General features: G+C 39.4%; 1 protein-coding gene across 1 annotated transcript; it reads right to left on the bottom strand.

Annotated features, from left to right (window-relative positions):
* Window positions 1–1,041: 1,041 nt before the first annotated feature.
* numa1 (nuclear mitotic apparatus protein 1) lies at window positions 1,042–17,609 on the bottom strand. Its single transcript, XM_061719225.1, has 24 exons — window positions 17,477–17,609; window positions 16,248–16,307; window positions 16,049–16,137; window positions 15,811–15,884; window positions 15,595–15,683; window positions 15,446–15,520; window positions 15,222–15,312; window positions 14,928–15,090; window positions 14,622–14,761; window positions 14,381–14,492; window positions 13,983–14,100; window positions 13,593–13,733; window positions 12,211–12,333; window positions 8,184–12,119; window positions 7,864–8,073; window positions 7,530–7,726; window positions 7,038–7,175; window positions 6,551–6,656; window positions 6,047–6,236; window positions 4,193–4,329; window positions 3,602–3,889; window positions 3,371–3,472; window positions 2,917–3,231; window positions 1,042–1,180 (listed from the first exon to the last, which is right to left on the bottom strand). The coding sequence occupies exons 2-24, from the start codon at window positions 16,281–16,283 to the stop codon at window positions 1,157–1,159; spliced, it is 6,894 nt and encodes a 2,297-aa protein (XP_061575209.1). The 5' UTR covers window positions 16,284–16,307; window positions 17,477–17,609; the 3' UTR covers window positions 1,042–1,156.
* Window positions 17,610–18,282: the final 673 nt, after the last annotated feature.

Below are 18,282 nucleotides of genomic sequence, written 5' to 3'. Positions count from 1 at the left end.
GTGAGTATTCCAGTTTTTGTATTTTGTGTCTCTGTTGTTCCTAGTTGACAGGGCTAAAAGATAGTATATCATTTAGGCGAGAATTGTGTAAAAATGTGTGTTTATAGTTTAAAGAGCTGCAGTGAACTCTATGTTGGTCAGAAAGATTCACATCTTAGCTTGAATGAATGCTTAAAAGGTCCCATTTAAAAATGATAAAGACAATAGGGTGAAACATTGACAGATATCCTGTACATGAGTCTAAACCAGGATATGCACCAGCATCTAAAATGTAATTTTCTGAAGGGGGTGGGTAACTTCATGAGCTGATAACTATGATACAGCTGCCACTCAGGAAGGGTTATCATACCAAAATATCATCTACAGACATGGATATTCTCAAAAATCATAAGTAAGTTTGGTCACCTTGAGTAGTACTGACAAGTGACATTTTGGGCTCTGGCTCATGGGCTATTATTCTGGCGAGATCTGAAGATACAACGCAACAACGACCAATACATATACGACCAATAAACACGACTTCACGCAACTCCTGCTCAAAGTCGTTTGACTTGTCTTCATAGGGGGAGGGGAGAATTTTTTATTTTTTTTTTTTAAATCACTTTGCACCAACTTCCAGTCATCTATTTCTGAGTGTGGCATCTGTTGTATATGGGGCTAAATTATTCAAGACCCTCTTATGATCCATGTCACCATTTGAGCCTAATCACCATAATCGGGGGAATAGGAAGACAAAAAGGAAAAAACTAAAGCAAAACAGTCGTCTACTTGATGCTGCTCACAATTCAAGCTCCTCAATCCTTAAGCATCGCAAAAATTGCACTTATGAGGAGAGGCCCTTTTAAAGACACCAAGGAATGCAATTAGTCTGGCTATAGTCCGCGAATGGTGATTTAAATTGTAGAGATTAGTTGTAATTGTTAAAAATTTGGGATATGAACTTTTGAAAACAATCTGTTTTATTAGCAATGCACCAATTATCATGTGTTGACAAATGTGTTATAATCTGAATCTGATTAAACAAGCAGACTTCGACATGTCATTTATTTACATCTTTATTGACAGACAAATGGAAAAATATTAAAGCTTAAAAGAAAGAGCTTTAAAAAAAAGATTTTTTTTTTTTTTTAAATCTTCTTAAACTGGAAACCCGGCTTTAAAATTGAAACCTGCTCGTCATCTGTATGGGTAAAAAACAAAATGGAGAAAGAAGAAAAGACAAAGGAAAATTAAATTAATAATTGCGAAAAAAATGACAAAAAACTCAACATTGGTTGTGCAGTTTCTAGAAATGTGGTCGTCTACTCACAAAGATAAACACTGTGAGTTATTGTACCATAAAGTGAAACCCAGGAACCATTTTTTTTATATATGCATATATAGTAACCTTTTTGGACTTCCAGCAAAGTTTTTGTCTTTCATAGAAACTTGCTTTTGAAACAAAGATTCAAATTTATCAGTTACTTAAATGCAACTGCTGATCAATGTGACAGAGCAGACTCTGTCAGAGTAGTTTCTTTTATTGTTTGCATGAGCAAGTATTAGGAGTTTGATTTCAGTCCCACAGAAGGTGCACATTCTGCTGTGACATGTGATTTAACTACTTTACTTGTGTATTTCCATGCAGATGCAGTAATTTGGGAGCGGCCATGATTGCCTGAGCTCTGATTGCTTTATGGGGAGCACCTTGTGTCTAAGGTTGTGATTTGCTGACTGCTTTTCCAGGGGTGGAGACAGGAGCATATAAAGAGGAAATGGTTCAGTACAGAGGGGGCTGCCATGGGGAGAGGTTGATGCCAACACCTCTGCTTAACTATGATTTCTGTTTTTTGAGTTGCTTTGTTTTTGTTGAAAGATCTAAGTTGTCCAGGCCTGGAACCGAATTAAAACTTTATTTTTTTTGCAAGCCTGCCTTCCGTCTGTCATTAAAGGGTATATTCTTGCTGACAAGTAGCCGTTTACAATCTACTTGGTAACAATCAAATCTTCGCAATTCGAAACAAACGTGATGTTTGTTTTAAGTACGTTATCTGCAGTATGTTGATCCTATATACAGTTATGTGTTTTTAGTAACCAAACTTTCATCATTCCCTTTGGTAGAATACTTTAAGCCAGCAAAAAACGTTTAACATTTGTTGCCGTGTGTGTGTGTGTGTGTGTGTGTGTGTGTGTGTGTGTGTGTGTGTATATGTGTGTGTATATATTAATATATATATATTAATTAAGCATTACGTAAAAAAATAGGTGATGAGGGAAAAAATTTTATTAGAAATCTGGAATATAGTGTGATTCAACTGTAGAAATCTTCATTTATTGCAATGATTTAGCCCGTCATGAAATATAAATCGCACACAAAGCCAGAGAGAAAATCCTGAGGTGTTTGTCTCTCTGGCTTGTCTGCAAAGGCCTGAAGGTAGTTGTGAGCAAATACCACAATTTAGTTTTACACATCTAATTAATTTGTGATCCATCTTATATTACAGATGTGTACATGGGTTGGCAGACCTACACATTAAATTTCTCTAAAGTATATGAAGTCTTTACTAACTGGACTGCAGGCTAATGACTAATAGAAATGCTTCCATAAATGTGAGGCCGTTTTCTACCAATTATTCAGGTTATTTCTATCTCTCATTTTACTGCATTCCTCATTTAAATATATATATATATATATATATATATATATATATATATATATACATACATATACACACACATAATTTTAGTCCCAGTTCTTTGATTAATGATGAGAATTTGTTTTACACTACAAATATTGAAACTCTTATTTTGGAGCTTTGAATGGTGTCTGCTTTTAAGAAGTTTATGGTGTTGCTATAGAAGACAACATGGTGGAACTGGCAAACTGAGGGCAGATAAGTCTCACAAGCTATCTAAAATGTTCTTTTTTTTTTTTACCTTGCGGGCATTAGCTGTTGGACCAGGTGACTTTGCAGACCTGCTGGTGGCTTGAGATTTCCCAAGCCCTTTGGTTACAACCGTTGGTGATTTAAAGCTGCCGGCTTTTCCAGTTCGTCCCACTCCAGCTCGATAAGACACCGAAGTCGTGTTTTCCTGGCCCCTGCGCGCACTCGTCTGTGCAGGTGACTTCTTACAACTCCGGCCTGGGGATTTTCGAGTAGAGCTGCGCAGTTTGTTCAGGCTTTTCTTTAAAAAATTGTTGTTCTTGGGGGTGTTTTCAATTGAGAACATCATCGACTGCCTCCGTTCAGCCTGAGGTAGAGCAAATAGAAGTGTCAGTAAACTATTCCTAAAATGTTTTCAATGATACCCATAAATCAAATAAAACAACTGTGAGATGATTTGTAGCCATTCAATGAATTTTAGATGTGTCCGCATGTATTACACTCACAGGACTGAGGACAGGGGGGAGATGAGAGTTTGAAGATCCACTGCTGATGTTTCTTTGTTTGGGAGTGAGTGGACGAGGAAAGCAGCTGGCCTTCATCTTTTTCTTTAGATTGCAATAAAGACAAACATGATTAATGAAAATTACATCATATATATACACACACTTTTTCTTTTTTTAAGACAGCCTAAATCAGACTCAGCTAGTCAAATATGCATATTACTGCAAACTAACCTCAGGTGAAGTTTGATGTAGAGACATTGTTGATGAGGACTGCCTTGTCCTTTTTGGACTCTTCAGCTGTGACAAGCTGCCAGTTTTTGATGGAAGCTGGCCTGGCATCAAGGACAGCCGGTGAGAACCAGCCGCAACCCCTGCCTGACCCAACATGTAGGAGTGGCGATGGGAGGTGAGGGAGTCTTGTAGCTGGCCTGGCATTAGGGATGCCCGTCGGATTGTTTCAGATGGGTCACCTGAGCGCAGATCTTCATCCGTGAACATGTATGTCCCACCACGCCTCGTCTATAAGAGTATAAAGGAAGTACCGTTTGTGAGGATGAAAATTCTAAATTTGCAATTATTAGTAAAAAAAACCTCAAATCAACACTGGGGAAAGAGACGGAAATTCCAAATTCTACGTTTTTTGTATGATTGTGTATTCTTACCCTTTGTGTGGTTTTTTAACAGATGGATGTACCGGTATGTATTATTACAATTTCCCAGCTTGGGATAAAGTATATCCATCTGTCTTAATTCCAAGTCATGAATTTTATTTTTTTTGTGAAGCTAAATGGCCATCAAGCTCAGAGGATGCAATCTTCTCACCTCACACTCCACAGGGTAGCTGCTCTTTAAATGAGGTAAGCAGAATTTGTTCCTGGCCTGGATTTCTGCGATCCTCTGCCAATCCTCAATTCCACTATCAGGTTCATTCTCTGATCCCACACAGAATGTTCCAGCATCTGGAGGAAAATGGATGTAGGAGAAATAAAGCAACATAAACACATGTGAAGGGGGAAAAAATACATTTCTGTATCTCCCATTCTGATCAGTAAGCAGTAATCAATATGTAGTAGTAATTTTGCCTGTAGCAGTGCTAAGTGCTTGTATGGACATCTCTGCTGTTTAATGACCTAAAATTGAGTGAAAATGCAACCAACAATCACTCTAATCACTCTAAAAAAGGTTTCAGAGCTTTTTCAAACAGTATTCCTTGAAGTCCCCTCCTTGAACGCCCACCTTATTGTGGTGGAGGGGTTTATGTGGGCCGCTATGCGGTCGGGGGCATCACGCCCCTGGTAGGGTCTCCCATGGCAAGCAGGTCCTAGAGGACGGGCCAGACTAAGAACCGTTCACAAGTTACGTCACCTGGATCAGGGTGAACGAGAGGGTCGCTTCCCTGCGCCTTCGGGTCGGGAAAAGGTCCCTCACTGTTGTTTGTGCCTACGGGACGGACAGCAGTGCGGAGTACCCGGCCTTCTTGGAGTCCCTGGGAGGAGTACTGGATAGTGCTCCAACTGGGGACTCCATTGTTCTACTGGGGGACTTCAACGCTCACGTGGGCAATGACAGTGATACCTGGAGAGGCGTGATTGGAGCAGGAGTTTGGTTTGCATTGCTGGCAGTAAGTTGCAGTGCATGTTGGACTTTGGTAGGGCTGCCCTTTGTCCCCGGTTGAACAGGATTTCCAGGCGTAGCCAGGGGCCAGAGGGGATCCGGTTTGGGAACCTCAGGATTTCGTCTCTGCTTTTTGCAAATGTTGTCCTGTTGGCTTCATCGGACTGGGACCTTCAGCATGTGCTGGGGCGGTTTGAGGCAGAGTGCAAAGCGGCAGGGATGAGAATCAGCACCTCCAAGACCGAGGCCATGGTTCTCCATCGGGAAAGGGTGGCGTGCCTTCTCCGGGTGGGTGGAGAAGTCCTGCCCCAAGTGGAGGAGTTCAAGTATCTCGGGGTCTTGTTCATGAGTGAGGGAAAGATGGAGCGCGAGATTGACAGACGGATCGGTGCAGCGTTCGCAGTTATGCGGTCGATGTACCGGACCGTCGTGGTGAAGAAGGAGCTGAGTTGGAAGGTGACGCTCTCGATTTACCGGTCAATCTACGCACCTACCCTCACCTATGGTCATGAACTTTGGGTAGTGACCGAAAGGACAAGATCGCGGATACAAGCGGCCAAAATGGGTGGCTGGACGCTCCCTTAGAGATAGGGTGAGGAGTTCGTTCACCCGGGAGGAGCTCGGAGTCGAGCCGCTGCTCCTCCACATTGAGAAGAGTCAGCTGAGGTGGCTTGGGCATCTGTATCGGATCCTCCTGGACGCCTCCCTAGGGAGGTGTTCTAGGCATGTCCCACCGGGAGGAGACCCCGGGGAAGACCCAGGACACGCTGGAGAGACTATGTCTCTCGGCTGGGCACGCCTCGGACTCCCCCCGGAAGAGCTGGAGGAAGTGTCTGGGGTGAAGGAAGTCTGGGCAAATCTGCTAAAACTGCTGGCCCAGCCACCCAGTAACGGATGAGCGGAAGAAAATGGATGGATGGATTCCTTGAAGTTCCAGCAAATGGAAATATTCAATGACCCAATGGTTATTTCTTATTTCTAGTGAGATTTCTTTTTGCGATAGAAGACCCCAAATTACAGTGATTTAAAAAAATAAAAAACAGTAATCTTGCAGTTACTTACTCTGTGAAAGCACTGTGCTCCGTCTGTACCCTGGAAGACCAATGAGCTGGTCGCTGGCAGCGTTGGTCTTACTGACTGGTGTGCTAAAAAGCTCCATAGTCACGGGTCGTGTCGAGGAGAGATTTGGTTGGGAGCGGGCCGAAGATAGGCTGTAGAAAGTCTCATCACCTTCTTTACAGCCTGGGGTTTTCTAAAGATTAGAATTCACAAGTTGCTTACATCTACAATAAAAATTTAACAGAATTTAGAGGGATGTCTTGAAAGTGTAAAATAAAAAATAAATAAATAAAACACAGGTATAGTTATTTGAATGTATTGCTAAACTGTGAAACAAGCTGTGGAGCCACGTGGGCACCTGTTATCAGTTAAAAATATGGCACCATCAGATACAATATAAGGAATATTTAAACCACTGCTTCTAAAAATATACACTTTAATTATTTTAAGTTCACCAGTGTGCACTATTATGAACATGCAGTGACAGTGCAAGTGAGTTTCCTCCACCTTAGTCATGGTGATGTTTATAACCTGTGTAGTTCTGCGTCGCTTGACGGATGAAGTTGGATTTGTGTGTGCAGAGTCCAGCTCCACATCACACCCTGCTCTGTTCCTAAGTGAGGGGAAAAAAATAAAGGAACTCAAAAGTGCTTACACGAGAGTCAGAAAATTCTCAGTTGAAATGCATCACTCCCCATGTAAACACCAGCAAAGTAAAAGGTGGGCTAGAAAAAAAAAATTCTTCAGATACTGTTGCTGAAGTCAAAAAGTGCATTTGTTTCAAATTTTCTACCACGAAGCTGGAACCTGAAAACTTGCTGGATTACCTTAAAACATTTTTCTGCAATTGATGAAACATGATTGCAAAAGTTTCTTTATGTTCCAGTAAGCAAATGTTCCTCATTCAAATGAGCGAGTGTAATTGGAATAACACACAGCAAAACCGTTCCTCCTAAAAGGAGTGAAATCATCTTGGCATCAGAACTACACATACCTTTTAATCTGGCGGGTGTTAATAGGGGTAAAATACAATGTTTCCAGAGACGCGTCCTGCCGATACTGTCGCTTCGCTGCCAAACGTTCGGAACTGCGAACAAGTGGTGTGCTTGATTCATCAGGTGCCGACAGTTTCCTGGACAGAAAATTGTACGTTATCATTACAAATTACCTGACATATGTACACACAACTACGGAGGTAACTGTGTGCATGTGAGAGGAGCGAAGTCTAGCACTATCAAAGTTCTTTTAAAGTTTTTTCTCCACTATTTATGCCAGTTTTCTTGAGCCCAGTCCACTATAACGCATTTAATGAACCCACAGAATAGATCAGAAAAGTTTCTATTATTCCTGCTTTCAAAAGGACATTATACCACCGTCTCTCTGTAACGACGAGCATGTTTCAGTCTTACAATGTGGCTGCTTGAAGGTAGTGTGGAGCATACTGGATGATCACAGAACATCCTGAGAACTATAACCCAGACCTTACCTTGTGTCGTTCAGAGAGTCTTCCATAGAACTGCGGTCCAGACGGTCCAGACTGTCAGAGCTCATGGACCTCTTGGACTGTGCTCTAGTAAAAACACCCGAATGTGCGTCGGGAACCGCCAGGAAGCGTGTCGATTCACTGCTTCCATTGTTATGAATCTTATTCTGTGCTCGCAGGGTTTGGTCAGCGTAAGCCAGCTATAGATAAAGATACAGTAATGGAGAGAAAGATAAATTGGAGCAGATATGTACAAAGGTTTTTCATGTATACTGAGAGTTCTTTAACTTTTGCACCATCTATCATTACCCCATGTGCCTCAAAATATAATACCAACCTGTGTCTCCAGACTGGCCACCTTGGTCAAAAGTGTCTTTTCATTAGTTTGGAATTTGTCTAAATCAAGTTGAAGTGACTGGTTTTCCATGGTTATGGTCTTCACTTCTCGGTCTTTCATCTCTAATGAATGCTTGAGCTCCATCATTTCCTCTTGACTTTGCTGGAGAAGCTGTTTCTTGTTGTTATAGTAACTTCCAGCTTTCTCCATCTGCAAAATTGTGACAATAAATCAGATGTCAATCTCAGTCCAGATTATTCATTTAAAATACAATGACACTAGTAAATAAAATGTCTGAAACCATTTGTGTTGGTACCAACCTGAGCCTTGTAGTGTTCTGCAGCCTCTGTTTTAGCTGCAAGCTGTTCATGCAGGTCTTTCTTTACCAGCTCGTCTTCTCTTGCCTTTTCTCTCTCTTTCATCAGTTTTTCCTGCTCCATTTTCAAGGTTTCCAGCTGTTGCTGCAGCACAGCTTTAAGGGCATCAAGTTTTAAGTCTTTATCATCAATGAGTGCTTTTACACCCGACAGCTCTGTCTGGAGGCTGTGAAGTTTCTGTTCAGCTTCAAGAAGGAGTTTTGCTTTCTCATTTTGAGATTTGTTAAGCTTTTGAATCTCTTCTTCGTTGGAAGGAATTTGTTTCTGTAGCGCTTCCAATTCATGGACTTTGTCCTGTAAGCTTTGGAGTACCAGTCTTTGTTGAGCATTTTCTTCCTGTTGTTGAAACAGCAGCTGCTCCTTAGACCGACTTTCAGCTTCAGCCTTCTTCAGCGAGAAGCTATGAGTCTCAACTTGTTTATTTAAACTTTCTATCTCTAGACGCAACAACTCCGATTGCTCTGATCTTTCCGTCTTCAGCAAAACCAGCTGTTCTTCTTTGGCTTGAATATCACTTTTCATCCTCTGTACTTCTTCCCCAGAGGAAGACAGCTGTTGCTGCAGAAGCTGTATCTGATGAGCACTGTCCTGCTCCTGTTTGTTAAAGGTGGCAGATTGATTCAGAATCTTTTCTTTAGCCTGTTCCAGAGAGTTGCCCATTTCCTCCAGCTGTTTTTTCAAACTACTGGTCTCTTGCTGTAGCATGTCAGATTGTGTGGATCCCTCTTGCTTTAGGGTGATTAACTGCTCCTCCTTAATGTGGATCTCCTCTCTAAGCCTTGTGATTTCCCCTTCAGAGGTTGTTATCTTATTCTCAAATTTGTCCTTCTCCTGAGAAATCTCCATTTCCCTCTGAGCAACTTGTTTTTCTTTATTTTGAACCTCCTCTGTTGTAGCTTGTAGAGACTCACTCAAACATTGCACTTGCTCCCTGAGAGTTTTGATCTCACAATGCAGGACCTCTGACTCCTTGCAGCCATTGGCTTTCAAAAGATTCACATCACTCTCTTTAATTTGAATGTCTCTCTTCAGAAGCTGTATCTGATGAGCACTGTCCTGCTCCTGTTTGTTAAAGGTGGCAGATTGATTCAGAATCTTTTCTTTAGCCTGTTCAAGAGAGTTGCCCATTTCCTCCAGCTGTTTTTTCAAACTACTGGTCTCTTGCTGTAGCATGTCAGATTGTGTGGATCCCTCTTGCTTTAGGGTGATTAACTGCTCCTCTTTAATGTGGATCTCCTCTCTAAGCCTTGTGATTTCCCCTTCAGAGGTTGTTATCTTATTCTCAAATTTGTCCTTCTCCTGAGAAATCTCCATTTCCCTCTGAGCAACTTGTTTTTCCTTATTTTGAACCTCATCTGTTGTAGCTTGTAGAGACTCACTCAAACATTGCACTTGCTCCCTGAGAGTTTTGATCTCACAATGCAGGACCTCTGACTCCTTGCAGCCATTGGCTTTCAAAAGATTCACATCACTCTCTTTAATTTGAATGTCTCTCTTCAGGTGTTTCATTTCTTCCTCAAGAACTTTGCTGTGCTTTTCAAGTTCCTCAATTTTTAAAGCGCTCTCCTGTTCCTGCTTAGCTAGCAAGTCTTCCTTCGCTTTAGCCTGGTTCTCAGCCATCTCAAGATTAGTGCTTAAACTTTTTGATTGAATCTTCAGATCTTCAATTTCCTGTTGCAGCAATCCAGTATGTGCAGATGTCTCTGTTGTCAACTGAACCAGCGCCTCCTCCTTAGTATTAATATGTGCATTAAGCCTCTTCACTTCATCTTGTGAAGCTACCATCTGCACCTGGAGTTCCTCCAACTCATGAGTCCTTTGTAGTTTCTGCTCTGCTAACAGATTTTCCTTGGACTGTAAATCCTCCTCAGTTTTCCTCAATGAGGAGCGAATAGACTCAATCTGTTCATTCAAACATTGAACATCTTTTTGTAGTTGTTCTGCTTGCTCTGAATTTTGACTTTTTAACAAGCTCATCTGTTCATCTTTAGCCGTGATCTCCTCCTTCATATTTCCTAACATCTCTTCCGAAGCAGTCAATTTCTGCTCCAAATGCTCGACCTGATGGGCAGTGTCCTGCCCCTGTTCGCTTAGCATTACTTGCTGAGCCTGAACTTTCTCCTCAGCCTTTTTCAGACAGTCAACCATATCATCCAGTTGGTGTTTTAGACTTTTGATCTCTTGCTGTAGCGTGTCAGAATGTCTGGATCCCTCTTCCTTTGAGGCAACCAAGTGCTCTTCCTTCACCTTGATCTGTTCTCTAAGCCTTTCCATTTCCTCTTCAGAATCCTTTACTGTGTTCTGAAATGCATCTTTACTCTGGGACATTTCCATTTCCTTTTGAGCAAGCAGGTTTTCTTTAGCTTGCACCTGCTCAGTTGCGGAGCTGAGTGATTCACTCAAAGACTGTACGTCATCCCTCAAAGTTTGAATCTCACTCTTTAGGCCCTCTGACTCTTTGCAGGCCTCAGACTTTGATTTACTTAGTTCAAGCTCTTTAGTTTGGATTTCCTGCTTCAGGTTATTAACCTCCTCTTTAAGAATTGCACAGTCCTTTTTTTTAGCCATCTCATGAGAATCACTTAAACTTTTCATCTGCATGTTAAGAGTTTCTATCTCTTGCTTCAGCAATTCAGTGTGCGCAGAGGTCTCAGTCTTCAGCTGCAACAATTGTTCCTCCTTAGCATTAATCTCTGAATTAAGCTTCCGCACTTCATCCTGAGATGCTACCTTCTCCATCTGGAGCTCCTTCGTGTGATGAGTGCTCTGTAGTTTATGCTCTACCAATAGATTTTCCTTGGACTGTACAGTCTCCTCAGCTGCCTTTAGTGATGAGCTGAGCAACTCGGTTTGTTTCTTTAAATCGTGGATCTCTTGATGCTGTCGTTCTGCTTGATCTGAACTTTCAATTTGCAACAACTTCATCTGTTCCTCTTTAGCCTGCATGTCTTTCCTCAGGTTCTTGACCTCCTCCTCAGAAGTTGACAGTTGTTGTTGCAGAAGCTCTGTTTGGTAAGAACTTTGTTCCTGCTGCTTTGTAAGCATCGACTGCCGAGATAGAACTTGCTCTTCAGCCTTTTTCAAAGACTCATTGAGATTTTCTAGCTGGGCTTTTAGACTTTTAATCTCTTGCTGAAAAGATTCAGATTGTTCAATGCTGGTGTCCTTCAGCAAAACCAGCTGCTTGTTTTTTTCCTGCATCTCTGCGTTAAGTTTGTGTACCTCTTCCTCCAAGTGTAAAATCTGTTGTTCAAGCTCATTGCTTTGTTGGGCATGGTCTTGTTGGGATTTAGCCAGGAGAGTTTGCTTATTTTGAATTTCCTGCTCCGCCTGCTTTAGAGATAAGCTAACGTCTTCCACATGGACTGTTAAAGCCTGGATTTTATTGGAAAGAACTTGTTGTTCATTAGATTTCTGGAGCAGTAATTTGGAAAGTGCTTCTTCTTTGGCTTGAATTTCATCTTTGTTTTTTTCCTTTTCATCTGTAAGAATTTCCATTTCTCCTTTGAGATTGTTAATCTGTTGCTCTTTATCAGTTAACAGAGAAGTAGCAGCAGCTAGCTTCGTCTCAAGAGCCTTCACCTTTTCTTCTGTCTGATGTAAAAGGCCTTCTCTTTCTTTCTTCTCCTCCCTTAGTGTTTTGATCTCTTGTTCACAAGCAGAGATATGCTGTTGCAGTGTGGTTACCTGCTCAGTTTTCTGATGCTCCAAAAGCTCAAGTTGCAGTTTGAGTTCCCGTATCTCCTCCTGAACAACCACTCTCTCTTTAGCTATATCCCTTTGCAATGTATTTATTAACTCATCCTTTGTTTGAATCAGCTCGTCATTGCTCTCAAGATCATTCTTCAGACAGTTTATTTCCATCTCTAACTTCTCAATCTGACAATGCAAGAAGAGAAGACATTTAAAATAAATCTATTGGAGTATAATGTTCTGGCATATGGAAACTTCTTAATATTTCCCGACTTACATGAATCACCTCCATCACAGGACCCATATTTTCGCCAACTTCCTCTTTCGCTGCCTTGCTTATTTCATCCTCGAGGCAGGAAATTTTTCCTTCCAGGATCTGAATTCTTTCAGTCAGGAGTTCCTAAGAATAACGATAAAAAAAATTTGAATAAAATACAGGAAACATGAACCGAGCTCCTTTGTGTCAAATCCAAAATGTACAAAAAGAAGCATAAGTAATTACAGCAATATTTAGTTTTTTAAGCTATGACGGACCAAAAGGGTCCAGAGGTATCCATACTAGGGCTGAAACTAACAACTTTTTCTAGTCATTTATTGAAATGATTAACAGACTAATCTAATAATTTTTATTTAGCTATTCTGTGTTGAAATTAGCCTAAGATTGTTTAGAGACATGTCCCAACTTGCCAAAAACATTGAAAAGGATTTCTTCAGTGAAAAATGTGATTTTATTTTAACTTGTGTGGTGAAAAAATTTGCTGCGGATAAGAAAAAAGATTTAACTAAGTGAGGTCAAGTGAAAATCAATTTATGAACATCCAGGATTTGGCAGAGTACTTCTCATAACCATAACTCCTAGACCGTTTAAGATATCTAGAAAATGTAAAAACCATCAAAAGTAACAGAGGATATGAAGTTAGTTGGTGTGAGATAAGAAGATGCAGAGGATATGGTTAAATGGAGGCAGATGATTTGATGTGGCAACGCCCTGAATATAACGCATGTATTTACAGTCTGTGGTCACACATTAGCTTCTCACCACTGTTCCTACTAAATGGATGGTGCAAATCTAAATATTTTATGGTTTCTCAAAAAAGTAGAAAAACAATAGCTTTATGATACTGTACTGTAACTATCCCCTTGACATTACAGTAAATGTTCCCGAGTGACTACCGGCAGCTTTGAGTAGTGAGAGTTAGGGAGAATAAATTCTGAGGTATTTGGGCCTTATAGTCTGAGAAGAGGAGAGAAGAAAAAAAACACCAAACAGGTGTGTTAACAGGTGAGACACTCCCACCAGTGAAGCGAGTGCACAGGAAAATACATCACTTCAACTATTTCAAACAGGAAAAAAAATGTATATTTTTTAAGCGGTAATATTGACTGATGTCATTAAAAGAAACACGACAGCCATTATAAATTTCAGGGGAGGTTTACGTTCCAATCCACAGCATGATACAGACTTGTAATGACGTAATCAACTAAAATCAATGAATACATTTGTTGGCAACTAATTTTGTCATCAATTTTTGTTGACTACATTGACTATTAATCGCAGTCCTGATCCACACACATAAAAAGGTTGTGTTCTTCCTTCACACTGCAAACATTTTTTTCTTTTAAATCAACAGTTTCATCCATTGTGAACGTGTAACCAACCTTTAGGGCAGTTGTTTGATCGAGTTCGGATTGAAGACTGCTTGATTTGATCCTCCACTCCTTCTCAGCTCCTGCTTGCATTTCCGTGAGTCTTCCAACTTCAGTTTCAAATACACTTAGCTGGGAAGATACCGCTCTCACCTGAGGAAATATTTCAAGAAAGCCTTAAAAATACAGATTAACATTAAGTTTTTCATTTATTTTCTAACTCTAAAGTTTTGACTTTGTCGCTCTGATGCGTAAATATTCTGATACACCAAGCAAAACTGTGACACATCCAGTTTATATGTCATCTATATAATTAAAAGCGATTGCTAATCTGACCCCTCCTACAAATTTACAATATAGTGAATATAAACAATGATCCATGGCATTTGCTGCTATTATCACCTGAGAGGAGAGTGCACCATTTTCTTCTTCAAGTTCATCTACTTTCCGCTCCATATGTGAGGACGTAGTCTTGAGCTCTTTATTTTCATTCAGCATTTCATCAAAACGCGATTTCAACCTTAGACGGAAAGGGAAAAAAAAATAGCTCAGTTTTTCATGTTATTTTAACATCAAAGTCTATGTATAAACTAATTTCCTTTTTTTTTTTTTGCACATAAACAAAAGCCTCATTACAGATTATTATTTAAATGCATGAAAGTAAATATCTTCCCTAAACCTGTTTATAAACTAAAGCTGAACATGCTTCTGTGTTGTACCAAATGGTTCAATAGAACTCAATATAGTTAGAAAATGAAAAGGTACAAATCATTCATTTTGCTTTATTCTTGTGTGCATACTTGTCGTTCTTAGTCTCAAGCTTGGCGATTTGATCTCCGATGACCTGCTCCTGATCAAACTGCTCTTTTTTAAGCTTTTCCAGGTCATACTGCAGCTGAATGATACGAGATTCTGCATTAAAAAAAAAAGAAAAAAAAAAAGGAACAGTTACATTTTAAGACAAGACAAATGAATATAAGAAAAGGCAACCCATATTATCAGACACGTTATAGACATTAACTAGTGTTGTAAATGCAATACCTCTCTGTGCGATCACTGCAAGCTTATTAGCCAACTCCTTTTCCAAATCATCTTTGTAATCTCTCTCCTTAATCATCTCTCTTTGCATTTTCCTCATCTGAAATTTAGGTGTGTTCATAATATCTGCCAGGGGTGACTGGCTGTGGTAATAAAAGCAGATGAGCACACAAAATAAACAAAAAGGTTGCATCTCATGGATATATTATTATAGAAAAGTTCAAAACAACACTGCTAATAAAATAATCTTACTGAGAAAGGAAAAAAATAAAAATAATTGTGCGATTAATTTAAAATCCCCATCAATACCTGACTGAGGAAGAAGCGACAGTTTCCACATCCACAAAGTTGACTTTACGTGTACGATGAAAGATAGGGGATTCATCGTCTGAGAATGAAGAAACAGTAGACACACTGGGGGAGGAACTCATTGTTGATGACTGTTCAAAGATTTCCCGGGAAACAGAAAGACCTGAAACAAATTTAGAGACTGCATGTTAAATCCAGTCCAGTGTGATAGGGTTGCACTGCATGCGTGTCAGACACACCAATGCCTGTAACATTTCTTGAATAAATGTAGGAAGCAACAAATTTGTGACTTACATCTCCTCGCAAAGTAAGAATCCACTTTGCTGCTCAGATAAACAAAGCCCTCACTCTCCATCACAAGCAAAGCCATGTTTGCCAGTTCTCGCTAACAGTGGAGAAGCACACACACATTATAAGAGAATTAAAAAGGTAGCACAAAATTGTTGTGTTGTGTAGCAGTGAACACAATATTCTGAGTTGTACTTTTTCAAGGAAAAAAAAAAAAAGATTTGGATTACCTCCACCTCAGATTCCAACATGTTCAAAGTGCAGCGGTCATTCATCATATCATGGTAGAGAAGTAACAAAAGCACCTAGGTGATATTATAAAAACTGGTCAGAATGGGTATTCATTTTATTGTTGATAATTCTTTCCTTTGTCCTGTACCTTTGCAATTTCCACTGTGAGGTTGTTACAAGATCGAATGTTATCCAAAAACACAGAACTGCCTTTGATTGGACATAATTTGCAATCCCCTAATAAACAAAAAAACATGAGTAAATTCTCTTAGAAATGTATTACTAAACATCCATAATAAAGAGTCAGTCAATTCAAATGTAAAAAAAAAAACACTAGTTTTGAAAGACTAGCAGAATAACTCACTTTCTAAAAACTCAGCTATGAGTCTGAATCTATCATCCAAGGAATTACTGGGAGTGGAATTTGGTTCCTTTCTCCTGAAAAAAGAAGAAAGTTGAGGTTTACAACAATGAAATTAACATTTCTATTCATTAAGGAACACACCGACAGCAGAAACACACTTAAAACTCTTGTTCACAAGTCATTGACCTTTTGTTTATTCAAGCATACACAGATGTTTCAACACATTCCTCCAACTCACAGGATAAAAATCAGCTTAACTAGGACAACCCCATCCTGTAAATCATTGATGGTTATGTGTTCCTGGTCCGAAAACTTGATGGTGTTGACCTATAACAAAAAACACAATTTGGGAACAATTGGATATCATATCTGATATTTTGTTAGTCTTTCTGAAAAATATGCAAACTATTGTACAGCTAATTTTAGTATGAGCTTACCCAGCTGAGAAGGGCCTTAACACCCAGGTTTGTCATGTTTTCGGAAAAGGGAAATTCAACCTGTAAAGCAAAATGGGGAGAGTTTCAACGCATGTAATTATAGACTATGGAGATTAGGGTTGCCACCCGTCCCGTAAAATACAGAATTATCCATTATTTGAGAAAAAAATGTTGCGTCCCTTATTGAACTAATACGGGACGCGATTTGTCCCGTATTTTCATTAACACCCCATACACACGTCTGTCACACACATCAACACTAAATGTATCAGTAATTAACAAAATAAAACACAGATTAGAGAATATTTTATGAAATCAATAAACATTTCCATCATCAAAATTATAACAAATAAAGGTTTAACATATCTTGCTTTGCATGTAATAAGACTAGGTAATATATTAGTTTCACCGTTTAAGTTGAATTATTGAAATAAATGAACTTTTACACCATATTCTAGTTGAATTATTGAAATAAATTAACTTTTACACCATATTCTAGTTGAATCATTGAAATAAATTAACTTTTACACCATATTCTAGTTGAATTATTGAAATAAATTAACTTTTACACCATATTCTAGTTGAATCATTGAAATAAATTAACTTTTACACCATATTCTAGTTGAATTATTGAAATAAATTAACTTTTAAACCATATTCTACTTGAATTATTGAAATAAATTAACTTTTACACCATATTCTTCACCTGTAGGCTATATTACATCTGGGCTGATGTGGACATACGTAGCATAGGAGGATATTTCAGTTGCTAGTATGGTTGTCTGTCTCTACAGTCATGATAAAAGTTCAATGCTATTAAAGCACTTTAAACTTTAAATCAAAGCATTTTGTTTTTTCATATTAAAAAAAACACATTTTTATTCAGTTTAGAAGTTTTGGGGCTTTTTTTTGGCTCCTGCGCTGCTGAAATCAGGGTGTCCCTTATTTCTATTTCTGAAAGGTGGCAACCCTAATGGAGATGTCACTCTCAGACGAAATATAGTGACAAGCATACTAGGTAATTGAACTTGGAAATAGTGTCTTACTTTCACAAAAGACCTAATGTTTTGAGAGGAAGCTTTTGTTTATTTGTTTGCTTCTTTAATTAATCAAGGTTGGCGGTTTTAGTACTGTACATATTCGTTAGACTAGCCCTATTGCAATCGTTAAATAACCTTGCTTTTGAAAAACCAGCAATATCATAACGCCACTTATAGGCAGTTACTCACCCCCCAAAAACAAGACAGCGAATCTCTCCTCCTGCAAGGTCCTGCGTTGTAATGTACCAAACTAATTTAAAACTAATCTACCAAACAAACAACGTCGACTGGTCCTGTCGAACGAGACCAAATTCAAATGGTGTCGCAGCAGATTGAATCAGCCAATCCGCTCACACGTCTCCGCGCGTCCGAAAATACAAGAAGCCAATTGGTTGACATGCCGGAAGTGTTCATGGCGTCATGCTCGTGCCCGTAACGGTGTCCTGCCAAAAAGTGATTGCCTGCCAGAATCTGATTCCTGGCCGCGGGAGCGCGCACAGCAGCCCGTTGAGCGATAGCGCTAAAACGTCAGATTTTCAGATTATGAAGCTCAAGAAGAGATCATCATATTTAGGTAGAAACAACCTTTCACTAACTGTATTTGGCCTTTGGCCAATCAATTTTTGGCATGTAAAAAGACCCATTTTCAGGGGAGAAATCAGATTCTGGCAGGCCTCGTTCACGTGACTCACACATCACATACAGCGCAAATCAGTCATAACCATGGATGTATTATAGGTCATAACTCGCAGAAAAACTGATTTTCACGGGGGGGGGGGGTCTCTGCAAACGTCATACATCTAGGCATGATAACGGACACATGATTCGGAAACATATTTTCTCATCAACAAAAAATATTTAAAATTTTTCAATTAACAAAATAACATATTTGAACAATTTTTCAGACAATAAAATAACATTTGAATCATTTTTCAGACAATAAAATAACTGAAAAAATATGTTATGTTGTTGCTTGAAAATTTTAAAATATGTTT

This window comes from Cololabis saira, chromosome 4, assembly GCF_033807715.1.
Source record: "Cololabis saira isolate AMF1-May2022 chromosome 4, fColSai1.1, whole genome shotgun sequence".
Classification (NCBI taxonomy): domain Eukaryota; kingdom Metazoa; phylum Chordata; class Actinopteri; order Beloniformes; family Belonidae; genus Cololabis; species Cololabis saira.
Note: the sequence above shows the minus strand (reverse complement) of the source record. Positions and strands in the feature narration are given on the sequence as shown.